At 35.1% G+C, this 14,567-nt stretch overlaps 1 protein-coding gene across 1 annotated transcript in view; it reads right to left on the bottom strand.

Annotated features, from left to right (window-relative positions):
• The window catches only part of SEMA3D (semaphorin 3D), a 135,306-nt gene that overhangs the window by 23,034 nt on the left and 97,705 nt on the right, over positions 1–14,567 (bottom strand). Inside the window, exons 11-13 of the mRNA XM_060156160.1 lie at positions 13,645–13,789; positions 2,564–2,786; positions 391–479 (exon numbers count right to left, since the gene is read on the bottom strand). Of these exons, the coding sequence (XP_060012143.1) occupies positions 391–479; positions 2,564–2,786; positions 13,645–13,789 (457 nt within the window). The remainder of the gene's footprint in view (positions 1–390; positions 480–2,563; positions 2,787–13,644; positions 13,790–14,567) is intronic.

The following is a 14,567-nucleotide window of genomic DNA, read 5'->3' as shown; positions in this document are numbered from 1 at the left end:
ACACGTGATTTATACACTCTTCCAGTTTCCTTAAATTCAATTGAGGAAAAATTGAAAAGTAAAATTTATAAAGTAGAAAAGCATCTGGATAGTAAAAGAGACCCTAGGCTTTCATCTACCGTGGTGATTTGTCTGAACATAAGCTTAGAGAACTCAGTCATGAGGGGCAACCCAGGAGCCCCAAGTTCAGTGATATTCCTGCAGGGGAAAATGAGTCCCATTCTTAGTTGCTTTTAAAACTTTTTCCTTCGCTTAAAGAAAAGAAAAATAAAGAAGCTAATTGAAAAGACTTCTTCAGAAAGAGTGGTGACGTACTGACACGAACACGTCCTATATAAGAACTGCTCAAGTTCACCATCGCTTCTCCCGGAACTCTGGCCTAAGTCTTACCTTGAATATGTGTAACTCCTCCAGTACTACCTCTTCCATTTTCCACTTCTCCTTTGAAATGCTGACAACTTTTAGGACTGTTCCAACGTCTGAAAAAATACATTACACATGATCCTGTTGTTTCTACTTCAATGTTTAGTTAAGCATTCTCCTAGCAACCTTCACATGGCTCCCCTCATTTTTTTTTCAATGCCTTTCAAGCAATCAGGTTAAACAAAGCATGCGAGAAGTGAAGCTTAATGTATATGATTCTCCCCTTTTGAAATACTATAGCTTTCAGCTCATAAACACATTTATAAAGAAAATATTAAAAGACACACATTCAGAGTGTATTCCTAACACAAGGAATAGAGATGTCTCCTTTAAAAATTAGTTGAAAGGGTAACAAAAGAGGAGCAACATTTTTGGAACTTAATTTAAAAGGTTAAAATATATTAACAAATTTTCTCTCTCAATGTAAGAAATATTTATTCAGTACTTATCCAGTTCACCATGAAAGATAAATATATATATTTTTAGTAATCTTAACAAATGTAAGAGAAATCATTGAAGCTATCTACATGGGGGAAGTAGTAGCTCACTCATAAAATGTATTTTACTTACAGAAATATAATTAATGGGCTAGAAAATAAAATTTTGTCAAATTATTTTAGTTCAATTTAAAAGAACTAAACTATTATCACAAGATTAATCATATATTGCAGTCCACAAGGTGGTATGTTATTACAGAAGGACGATCAAAAGAACATTTTAGAAAAAAATCCCGTTTGGAAATTAATGTATAGACTGACTTACACATAAAAATAAATTTAAAATAGTTGCTTTTAAACTTCTGAGCACAGAGGTTGAAATAGGTTAACATGTATGGGAATATCCTATTTGTACAAAATAGTCTGGATTATTTGTTTTTAAATGACTAGGATCTTTGAAAAATATTAAATATATATTTTCTGAATGTCATAATTGAAAATCAGTCTATCTTAGTATCCTCATAATTTTCTAAGTAAAAGTTAGGTAGTACCACCTAGTGGCTAAATGGCTTTCCTGACCCTGAAATGTTGAAGAACTAGAAATGAGCTTTGGGTGGGCAGTGCAATTAGGAGGCAAGCTCATTAGAATGGAGGACTAATTATTTCATGTTTTGACGCTTCAGTAGTAATCTCTGTAGTCTTGAAAGTATTACTTTTTTCCCTGGGCCTTGGTACTGCCATCTGCAACATAATCAGGTTTGACAACCGGTGTTCTTAAAGTCCTCTGAGTCTGTCACACAGACGCTTCCTAATAAACTTAACTTTTGTAAAACCAATATATTTTAAAAAATAAAATTATTCTAAAATTGTTTTATAGTCCTAAAAACATTTCAATAAAAATGTCCATTTCTTAAAAACTCATCAAATTTCTATTTCTTTATGCAATGCGTGATCCATCAAATTACATAACATTATCTAGGATGTAGTGCTTTTGTTTTAATGATACATGTTATCTTTACTACCAATACAATTCACAGGACATTATTAGATATTACTTTTTGTTTTTTGAGATGCGCCAAATAAGCAATATTTCTTTCCCTTGAAAAAAAAAGGTAATCATTTTATAATTACTGAGTTGGCAGCCAAAAAAAATAAATAAAATGGGCTCTAATAATGAAAGTGATACTTAATCCAAAAAATTCAAGGACAGGAAAAATAATCACCAAGTAGTTTCTACTTTAAGTTCTTTACAAATTAATGATTAACTTTTTTGAAACCACCATAAGCCACCTAAGTCAGTGATTCTCAAAATTGGGTGAAGGGATCCTTTGGGGTAAGGTTATCAAATATCTCTGTAGAGAGAGGGAAATGTGAAGTTTGAAAATAGAGAAGCTTTGCTTTACCTATTTGTTTTAGTCCATAGTCATTCAACAAATATGTATTGAGCACCTCATCTGTAGCAGGCACATTGCAGTCGTAATATAGTAGTATATTTTGAAATCTCACATAACACTAAAGGAGGCTGGGAGATATGTATGATCGTCGATTAAAAGCACATGTTATGCAAGTTTAAAAAAAACGCTGACTGGGTATTAGCTAATAGTTACTCATTTTGATTTTGGCCGGTAAACTTTTTTGAAGTTTTTGTTTGTCTAATAATGAAAAATTCATTTGAAAGAAGGCATAACTTGGCTCTAGCATACCCGTTCCAAGAAACATCACATCGTACTGGCCATCTTCTGCGACAACGTGATCCACCACAATCTGTGTCAGTCTGTAATCCACATTGATGCGCTTGAATGTTGGTTCTCCCACAACTGGATATACTGATTTATACATCACAGGGTGCCGCTTTATGAAACTGATGACATCGTCTGGAAAATCTCGGGTGGATTTAATCAGTGGGTCATAGGTTTTGCTTGGACACTGAAAAGGAATGAGGAGGGGAGTAAAGGCATTGTTCACACATCTGAGAAATTTTCACTTCTAATAAAGTTTTTAAGCCTTATCATTGATAATATTAAAGGAATGGTCACCAGGATCAATATGAAATCACATGTATTGACAGATGTAAATAAAGGCGGCTTACCTGCAGTGTATATAAATCCAGTTTTTGCTTTCGAAAATATTCTTAATTATTACAATGAAATATTATTCAGCCACACAAAAAATGAAATCTTACTATTTGCTACATGGATGGACCTTGAGGGCATTATGCTAAGTGAAGTAAGTCAGACAGAGAAAGACAAATACTGTATGATTTCACTTACGTGTGGAATCAAACAAAAGAGCTCAAAGATACAGAGAACAGATTGGTGGTTGCCAGATGTAGAGGGTGCAGGATGGGCAAAATGGGTCAAAGGGTACAAACTTCCAGTTATAAATCCTGAGGATGTAATGTACAGTATGGTGGCTACAGTTACTAACATTGTATTGTGTATTGGAAAGTTGCTAAGAGTAGATCTTAAAAGTTCTCATCACAAGAAAAAAAAGATTGTAACTATGTATGGTGACTGATGTTAACTGGACTTATTGTGGTGATTATTTTTCAATATATACAAATATCAAATTATGTTGTACACCTGAAACTAATGTTATATATCACTGATACCTCAATAAAACATTAATTGTGCACATATTTTAAATCTTTTATCAATGTCCAGTTGGGCTCTTGCTTTTGAAATACTTTTCAGTTGCATAAGCACAAGTAAACATTGATAATTCCAATCCATATCTTTTCTTCCAAGAAGTTTGACTTCAGAAAACTAAATACAAAACCCCCATGCTAGATATTTCTTTTGTCTTTTGAACTATTCTCTTCTTGAATTAGCCTCAGGTCTCAAAAGACAACTGTCTTTGCTTGTTGGCAGATGGAATGGCTAATGATCATCAAAGAGAACCTTATGAAACAAATTATCATGCTTATTAAAGCTTCTCAATGTTTCTCCAAAAAGATTTCTAAATTATATCCATTTACCTGTGTTTTCTAAAGTTCCCAAAGTGAGCTCTTTTCTTGCAAAGGTACATGAAATTTGAGTTGAAACAATTAAGAAAGTGATCTATAAACATTATTATTTTCAGTTTCCTTTAATTAATGTAAAATTTCAGTTTTAACTTAAAACCATGATTGTTAATAAAATGGAACAAATCAACATGTCATAGAATTACTTGTAAAAGAACTTCAATAGTTTGATATCATAATTATCTAGTTTTTCATAACTGGCGTGAAAATTTACTGTGAGCAAGTCAACAACTTCCCCTAAAGGATCTGTGGGGAAACCCTCAGGGAATTTTTCACTTCTGTCTAAAATGCGCTTCCTGTGTGCCTTTTGACATCCACTAATTCAATAGTTAGCATACCCTGCCCCCTGGTGGTAAAAGTAAAACATTCACACTGGTATGAATTCAATGTGCCTCTCTCCCAAAACATGAAAGGGGAATTACTTCATAAATCCCTTCAAAATATTACTTCAAATATCTCCCCTCCCACATACTGAATCTATTTTATGATTTTATTATATTGTAATTTAGTAAGTTATCTCAGAGAGAACAATGCTGTTACCACATTTGAATTCTTAATTGGCTAATACATTCTCTTGGAATGAAAAAGTTTAGCTGGATGATGCAGGCATAGAAAAGAAAACGATAATATTAAGCAAAGTTTATAAGAAAGTGCTGCTTTCTCCCTGTTTTAGTTTTTAGACAAGTTGAAACATAATCTCCACTGAACTGAGCCACTTATACCCAGCACTAATTAGAATCTTCTCAAGGCTCGAAATTGTACTTCTCAAAGCATTCACAAGCGTCATTCCCAAGGAACTAAAGATACTGGAGTTAGTCACAGTAAATGACCCTGACCTCAAATTTACAGCAATAAAATCATAATAGCTCACTAAATTACAAGAAATAGCAAAGAAGTTGTACTTTAAAAAAAAATCTGTTAATAATTTTCTATAAATAGCTTGAGAATATATTTATCTTTCATAAGAATCTTGCATGTGAAAAGAAACTGATCTTTTCTTGATCAGTTTTATTGACTTGTCCCAGGTCTGCACCAAAAAGGTTAGAAATGTCCTGGAATGTTAGCCATTTGGTACTTACTGATCATATCCCTAGCTGGGTGTTGGTCTAAAGATCTAAGACTGTATCTTCAGTCGTTGTTTCTAGCACTTTGCTTTCAGCCAAGTGAAATCTGTCAACTCAGTAATGCTAGGAACCCTATATTAAGTAGATTAAGCTGTAACTCAAAATGGATACGGAGCTCAAATGATACAAAGCTCTTGCCCAATTACAGGCTGCATGTTTGAGACTCAGTCAAAGGCCATTCATAGTGGGCTTATAGCTTATAATGCCTGTGGTACTATCTGGTGGGTCTATTATTAAAATCAAAGCAAATGCAAGATTTCTGCCTGCATAACATTTTTGAAACAGCCCTCCAACTTAAGAAAAACATCTCTTTTGACTTTGTAGCTATAATCATGCAGTAGCCAATATTTCAAAGGAAATAACATCGTGCCATTCAAGTCAGTTTTTTATATCAAATTTTCAAACCATAAGAAATTTTAATGTGAGAAAGGATAGGTGAATGAAGCTAGGAACATTCATCAAAGAAACAAACGTGATAATTTTCCTCATTGTTCACCTCTGACAAAGAAGTTTAAGTGTAATAAAATCTAACAAAAAAAGAGAAGGGAAACCTGGCTTCTACTGACTATTATAAAATGATCTTTGAAAATGTTTTTTTTTTTTCATATGGCAGCTTTTCCTCATGGCATGCTGCCAGTGTTTGGATAAGATCTTTATCCTCTAAGTTGCTGTGTGTGATCTCTCTGGTCTGCGTCTCCACTCTGCTTTCACAAATGAAAGTGATTTGGTAGAGATACTCCCTGAGGTTTAAGATCGTACAGTTGGAACCAAATATTAAAAACCAGTGGAATTTTTCCTTTGATATCATAGCTGCATCTCACACAGATCTAAAAATAACTTGGGATGCCAAGTATCTTATGCAGGTAAATGGAAAGTAGGAGAGAAAAATTCCATAAAGGAAAAAGAGAAAGCGTGGGGGAAATGCTACATCTAAATAACCATATTCAATTATTTTCCTTCCACAAATCCTAGAAAACTTTCCTATTGCAGCTATACATCACAGGTATTAAAAATCTAACGAATTTTTCCTCTGTATGTATGTACTTTAAGTTCTACCTGCTGACTCAGTCCATCTGAATATACTGTAGAGGGCAATTTATTTCTGCTTCCAGCTTTCTAACATTTGTCTGACTTGCATCACTTTAGCTCCTGTGACTGTAAGAAATAAATCAGGGAACTTATCTGTGTCTCCACCTACTGTTTCAAAAAACTCTAAGACAGTTTAAAATATGAAGGGGGGAAAAAAAAAAGAGCGAGCTATTACCAAAACTCTAAAATGTCCGTATGTTGCTGGAAACAATACCAGCACAAGAGCAGAAGAAAAAAGGACCTGCCTAGGCAGCTCTGAGATGAAAGGGTAAACCCAGCGGCAATAAGCCCTGGTTGCATGCCTATCTCCCAGGGCTGGCTGCCACCCTGACTAGGTGTGATCGTGTTATGCTTGGCACATCTGCGTGTTTGCAGAGGGCCTTCAGTCGTGCAGTGGGAAGCAATGGATAAGGGGAGAAAAATGGGTTTTATCCAATGAGAGAACTTTGCCCCTTGGCAAGTCCCCAGACAGCTGTTACAAGTTTTCTCCCCCTGCTGCTTCGGGCTATTCTCTACAGGTTGCAGTTTCCTTTTAAACAAATCAGAGGGGTGATCAGTGCGAGGGAAGACATGGCATGAGGCACAACTGAACCGGGCTTTCATTTTTAGCAAAATGGGAAAAATAAGCTAAATGTGTAAAGAAGTCTCATTTTTATTTATAAAGTAAAACATGCAAATTTAATAGGTGTCATCCTATCCCCCTACTTATTCCTCTAAGAGTCAGTTTATAACATATATGGGCAAAGAAAGATGCTATATTCAATACGAGATAGAAGGGCCAGAGATATAAATATACAGGTAAGTCTATCTTTTTTTGAAGGTTCTCTTTTTTTTAGAAGAATTTCTATACCAGAAAAATGAAAACATGACTGAATGGAGTAAGTAGCCTGGGATTTGGAGAACCTCATTTTAAAAGCAAATGTTGGCCCTATGGAAAAGAAAGCTGAAATCCAGTTGAAGAGATTGATTTGTTATTTGAATCAGCTGCCTTTCACCATTTGAGAGAAACACAGCCTATATACAGTTAAAGGAAAATGGTAGAGATGTTTTGTCATACACCCTTAGAAACTTGGAGTCAGGAGGCCCAGATTCTACTCCTGCCTCTGCTTCTCCTTTCTAGAATCAAAAACCTAGAAGGGGGGCTTCCCTGGTGGCGCAGTGGTTGAGAGTCCGCCTGCCGATGCAGGGGACACGGGTTCATGCCCCGGTTCGGGAAGATCCCCCATGCCGCGGAGCGGCTGGGCCCGTGAGCCATGGCCGCTGAGCTTGCGCGTCCGGAGCCTGTGCTCCACAACGGGAGAGGCCACAACAGTGAGAGGCCCGGGTACCGCAAAAACAAACAAACAAAAAAACCCCCCACATTTTGGCTATAGTGAATAGTGATGCAAATGAACATGGGAGTGCTAATCTCTCTTCAAGATCCCAATTTCAATCCATTTGGACAGATATCCAGAAGTAGGATTGCTGGATCATATGGTAGTTCTACTTTTTAATTTTTTGACAACCCTTCATACCATATGTGGAAACAACCTAAATGTTCACTGACCGATGAATGGAATTTAAAAAGTGTCTATAGGGCTTCCCAGGGGGCGCGGTGGTTGAGAGTCCGCCTGCCGATGCAGGGGACACGGGTTCGAGCCCTGGTCCGGGAGGATCCCACATGCCGTGGAGCAACTAGGCCCGTGCGCCACGGCTGCTGAGGCCACGTGCCACAACTGCTGAGGTCTGCGCTCCTGGAGCCTGTGCTCTGCGGCAAAAGCCACCACAATGAGAAGCCCATGCACCGCAACGGGGAGTAGCCCCTGCTCTCCACAGCTGGAGAGAGCTTGCGCACAGCAACGGGGACCCAGCACAGCCAAAAATAAATAAATTAAATAAATAATTTTTTTAAAAAAAGTGTCTATACATATAGTGGAATATTATTCAGTCTTGAAAGAAAGGAAACCCTACCATTTGTGACAACATAGTTAAACCCAGAGGACAATACACTAAGTAAAATAAGTCAGCTATGAAGGACAAAAACTGCTTAATTCCACATATATATATATATATATATATATATATATATATATATATATATATAACATAGTCAAACTCATAGAAGCAGAGAATAGAACTGTGGTTGCCAGGGACTCGGGGGAGTGGAAAGTGGGAAGTCATCAATCGGTGGGTATAAAATTTCAATTACACTGGGTAAGTTCTAGAGAGCTGCTATACAACATTACAGCCTGTAGATAATAATACAGTACTGTACACTTAGAAATCTGGTAAGAGGGGAGATCTCACGATAAGTGTCCTTAACACAATACATTTTTTTCAAAAAGTCCTTTCTTCTCACCTTTCTGATAAAAGAATAGTTTAAAAACTGAAGCTCACTTTCAAGTAAACATGTATTAATATTTACATTTATGCATAAATCTTAAAAACCCCTTATCAATACAGAATGAAACTACAGAGTAAATTTTTAATAATAAATCAAATGTCAAAAATAAAATCTTCTGCCTTTACAAATCTTCCCTAGATTTTTTTGCCTGATCTCAGTTTGGTTTCTATATCTGACCTGTTATCACTCATTGTATGGTAGATTCTTCCATACTGCATTTCACTTGGAACTTATTACCAAGACCCAGCAGTTCAGTAAGGCCCATCTGAACGAAATATAATTTGTTCAGAGACTCTGTTTGGACACCAGAGGGCAGAAGAATCACTTGAAGTGAAGGAATTCAATGTAAGCGAATCTTGTGTATTCTTGAATTTCCAGGCTTATTAACATTGTAGAGTAATGATATCATTGTAAGGCTAGGAGTTTAGGTTTGACTTTTTATCACAGGAAGTACAGAAGTCTGTCAAACTAAAAAAATTAAGTAGCTATGGCACACAGAAAGTTCTAATGTTTATTTACCGGAGTGATAATGTCAACAGAAGGCACTGCTGGGAGAACAACCAGGAATTCAACCTCCATAGCAACATGGATGAGAAAATGTAAGTGCAAAGGTGGTGTTTAAAATAATCTATTTAAAATGTTTAACATAAGTGGAAAGTGGCTTTTAGAGTAAAGATCCTGACATTTCATAGAAAGCAAATTATTCAGCAATGCTTTGATTAAAGTAAGATGTGTTCCCCTGAATTACAATAAAAGAAATGCCAAGTGCAATAAGGCTTCAACACTTCACTATTATTTTTGTAGAGAACAGACTGATCTCTGGAGAAACAATGTAAGGTTCTGTTTGGTTGTTTGATTTTATCACTTTGAAGGCAGAATGGCATGAGGGTTAATGGCATTTGATTTGAAGTTACATGGCTCTAAATTTAATCCTAGTCTCACCACTTTAAAAACTATGAGACCATGAGCATGTGCTTACCCTCACTGGCTTTTTCTATTTATTTTTTTAAATTGAAGAATAGTTAATTTACAATGTTGTGTTTGTTTCTGGTGTACAGCAAAGAGATTCATTTATATTCATATATATATATATATTCTTTTCTCAGAATCCATTATAGGTTATTACAAGATATTGAATATAGTTCCCTATGCTATATAGTAGTACCTTATTGTTTATCTGTTTTATATATAGTAGTGTGTATCTGTTAATCCAAACTCCTAATTTATCCCTCCCCCGTCTTTCTCTTTTGGTAACTATAAATTTGTTTTCTATGTCTGTGAGTCTATTTCTGTTTTGTAAATAAGTTCATTTGTATCATTTTTTTAGATTCCACATGCAAGTGTTATCATATGATATTTGTCTTTCTGTCTGACTTACTTCATTTAGGATTATAATCTCTAGGTCCATCCATGTTGCTGCAAATGGCATTATTTCATTTTTTATGGCTGAGTAATATTCCACTATGCATATAATATAAATCCCACATCTTCTATATCCATTCATCTGTTGATGGACATTTAGGTTCATTGGGCTTTTTCTTATCCATAAAATTGGGATAATAATATCTACACCATTAGTTGTCTGTAAGAATGTACAGATAACATGAGTCCTTATTACTGTGTCTGGATCATAAGACAGGTTCAATAATGGTTTTTGACTAAAATTTCTGAGCTGGAGGTTTGTAGAAAATAAGACTCGTAGCTTCACTTAAACAAAAATTACTACAATTAGGCTGCTTAAAACAAAACAGAACAGATGAGCAAGTATGTCAGGAGAATATGTAAAAATAAATGCAGTTAATTTTAGGTAGAGCATTCAGTAGCATATTAATCAGGTGAATTTAGGGGATAGGTGAGTATTAGAGAATATCAAAGAATAAAGGAAAAAAGACTGGTCAGAAAACTTCAACATCCCTATTCACTCTGCCATGTTTGGTGATATGATATTGAGAAAATTATTATTCTGGGCATAAGTTTCCTCCTCTGTAAAATGAGAGTGAATTACGCTGTGTCTCTCATCCATTCCGGTTCTTAGATTCTCAAACTTAACAAGAGACATTACTTGATACACTGTGAAATATAATTTCAGTGATTAAATGACAGTTATTTAAATGGTAACCTTAGTTTATGAAAAGCTTATTTGTGTAGCAGATTTTCATATCAGGTAGATGATACTCCTAACTTCAGCACCAGGCCGCCAAATATAAAATATAATGTGGAAAATCTGACTAAGCATTGTATGCAACTAAAAGGTAAGATATCACTGAAAACAAAGAATTAAGGAAGCCAAAGGTTACACATTTACATACGATTTTAGACATTTTCAAATGTGGTCACAGAGATTTCAAAGAGAGTACAAAAGTAGCTAGTTACTTCGAAATAACTGATACCCTTTAGTTATGGTAGCTTTCTCGATACTCTTGCAAACCTTTCGGGGAATTGTTATCACTATTCTTACAGAGAATCAATTGGAAAAAGATGGTAAATAAAAAAAAATTTAATATCTCAGTAATATTACTTTACATAAATAAATTTTTTTAACTGGCTTATGTCGTTGCTCCCCATCTAAAACCAGTGTAGACACAATCTGAGTTTAGTTCAGAACAAGAAAGAATGCTGCTTTTAAGTGAAACTATAAAGCAAGATAAATAATCCCTGACAGTAACTAGGATATATTTTTCTTTCCCTAAATTCTATAAAAGAACATAATGTACCTGATCAAAGAGTGTTCTAACAGAGTCTTCCTAAAGGAGACTTTGTCTTTCTGTCTCAGTTACCAACAGTGGCCCGAGTATGTGCTACGGATTAAAGATTAGTTACGAGGCATAATTCTCAAAGCTTAGCTTCAGATGCGAATGTGTTTACACATTTACAAAAGCATAGGAGAATAATGATGTTTAGAAAGGATAAAAGAATAATTTTGTTAAATAGCACTTCCTTATGCCTGATGATATTTTTCCTTTTATCTAAATTATTAAAAAGAAAGAAAAGTATTTTTGGTAGTTTGGATACAACTTATTCCCTAGATAATTCTGAACTCTTCAAGAAAATACCTACAGTGTAAACACTTTGTATTTTGAGCACTCCAACAGCAAAGGCTGCTCTGTTTAACATAAGGAGGTGCTTCTTTCCTTACTGATGAAAACCCTCCTCACTGACATGTATGTTTTACTATTCGGGGGTCACATATCAGAGAAGTGCCCATGTGCTTCCGAGCAGAGTCATGTAAGGTGGGAGTTGCCTTTAGGCTCCCATGACATTCACAGGTCTCTCAGGAAGGAGCAGGGAAGTGGTGACAGCAGCCGCCTCTGCAGCATCTCCAGTCTACACTGTCAGATGTGATCTGGATGTATCGGCAGGTGGTCATTTTGATAATCAACTTCTAGCATTATAAGAATCAACTGCTGTATATAGGTAGGGAAATAATTTTCTGTAATGAATGTGGGTGATTTCAGTCCCAAATTCTTTCTCATGTAAATCCAGATAATTAAAGATTTGTTTTTAATGGCCTGAATGGTCACAGTCTTTATTTTTTAGAATAAACATATGTAGAAACAACTCAGAATATGACAGTCTCTGACACTTAATCCCAGAATCCTAGTATGGTCAAATTTCCCCAGCTAGAGAACCCTGTGAAGTTTTATCAGCCTCCTCAAACAAAAAACAAACAAACCAAAAAACTCAAACAACCTTCACACATATAATCATTGTATATACTATGTATATTCAGTAAAAGATCTTCCATTGAAGGGAAAAATAGATATAATTTAACATAAAAAGTTTTTAATGTAGTGTCAAAGTACAAGGACTCAGAGCTTGGACTCTACCGACAAGATATCTGGGTTTAAAACTCAGTTGCATCACTCACTAGCTTTGTGACCATGGGCAAGTTACTGCACTTACCTGTGCCTGAGATAGCTCATCTGTAAAATGGCATTAATAATAATAGCATCTGCTTTATAGAGTCATTATAAAGATTACATTAAGATTTAAAAAGCCTTTAGAAGAGTACCTACACCCTATGTTACTGTTTAAAAAAAATAACAAGTACAGCTTTGATGTTCAAAGAAAATTAAAAAGTGAATATTGAAAATCATAATATTACTTGCAGAAAGTTTTTTCCACCAAAGTTGAGATTATCCTATAATCAGTTCAGAAACATCCCTGAAACATATTGAGGAATTACGAAAGGGAAAATAGACATGGCTGTAAAGTGTGGTTCCCAAATTTAATCAGGTTACATAACAGGAAGATGAAAAGAGAATTCAGAAAGCCTGGCTACCAGCTGTTTTCTCTTCAAGAACACACATAAGATAAAACTCAGTAGAATTAGATGCGTTACATCAATGATTTTTCTGGGATTTTGATGACTATTTTGAGCTCTTGGTAGAAATATTCATAATGAATCCTAATTTTTTAAAAGAGGCATTTTACCTTTATATTAGGCCAATTAACTAATTCTAAAATATTTAAATAACAAACTGTTTTACTCACATCAACAAAAGCCATTTATAATGCACATACAGATTTTAAATCGCAAAGTTTTTCCAAAACAGTTGCAGAAACTCTGAAACACATTTCTTACCTGTTTCATTTCTGCTCTAAACATGACTTATGCTATTTGAACAGAATTTTGGACTCAGAGCTTTCTATGTCTTTTCCACATCTAAAATATGCATATAATTCCAAGGTGCAACATAATAAAGAAAAGATAAATGCACAACAAGAGAACAGATCATTTAAATGAACGATTATAACAGATGTAGTCTTTTTAAGGCAGAAGTGGGGACTAGAAGACTCTTAACTACATGCAGAGCTGTATGTGATGAATACTTACTAGCATTTCCTTCTAACTTGGAATATTTGTCATTCTAGATACTAAATCATTTTGATGATTCTATAGACACGTTGAGGATAAACGCTATATTCTCAGAGTAGTGCTCCTTACGATATAGCCCATTGTTTCCTGCAGTATTTAAAATTCTTACTCAAACGAAAAATGTTAACTTCCAGTGAAGGTCAGACATACTAACACATCACTGTAAGTAAACAGTTATTTTAAAACCACAGTGCATGTTGCTGTGGTGAATAGCATAGTTTATTATAATAGGATTAGGAAGAGAATATGGACTTAAAATACTTTGATTATTAAGTATGGATACATACTGTACCAGGTCGGGGATAAGGAATTCTTCCATCATACTGCACCCAACGATGATCTGCACTTTCCTTATGCGCATATGGACCATTAAAAACTGCTCTGATGTCGGCCATGCTATACACACACACAGCAGAGCCTTTGAAGATGGAGCTGAAAGGAAGCAACATGATTCAGTCACTCACTGGTCCATTCAGTGGACATTCACTGAGCACATGCTATAACCAGGTGCGGTGGACACATTTATTCGGGACATTCTATCTGACAGGTGCGGCAGACAAAATGTGTGTATGTCCTCAAGGAGCTTACAGCCAAGTAATCCTGAATAAGTTTTGATAACACTTTTATTACAGGTAATTATAGTAAACTAAGCAAGCACACAGATGGGTACCCAATACAAGGCTGTCTGGTAAGTTTTCAGGGAGTAGGTAGCATCTAAATTGACATCTGATGGACAAATAGGAATTACCTGGAAAAATTGGAGGATAGACGGGAATATGCAGGAAAGAGTATTATATTTATTCACATGCTCTTGAATTTTATTTGAAGTTATTATAGCATAATGCCTTCTAAAGAACTTACAAAATCAGAAGTTATATTACCTACTTTTTAAAAAAAGAATATTTAGATATGTAAATAATAAATATTTATCTTTCTTAAAGTGAGTGAATGTCCATAAATACTGGCTATTAATGATTTCCTCATATAATTTTTATTAATTTTAAAAAACACTGAAATAATCTTTTTGCTCCTTTCTGAATTTCTGAGTTTATGTATATAACTTATCTGATGCTTAAAATTAATCATGATTACACAGTAAGGGGGCACATCTAATTAAGAGGCAGCAAAGCTCCATGGGAATTCAACAAATTTTTGCAAACTAATGAAGAAAATTGTTAGCAGCAGCATCAGATATTTCATCTTGGTTTAT

Source organism: Lagenorhynchus albirostris, chromosome 8 (assembly GCF_949774975.1).
Source record: "Lagenorhynchus albirostris chromosome 8, mLagAlb1.1, whole genome shotgun sequence".
NCBI lineage: Eukaryota > Metazoa > Chordata > Mammalia > Artiodactyla > Delphinidae > Lagenorhynchus > Lagenorhynchus albirostris.
This window is presented reverse-complemented; position numbering and strand designations above follow the sequence as displayed.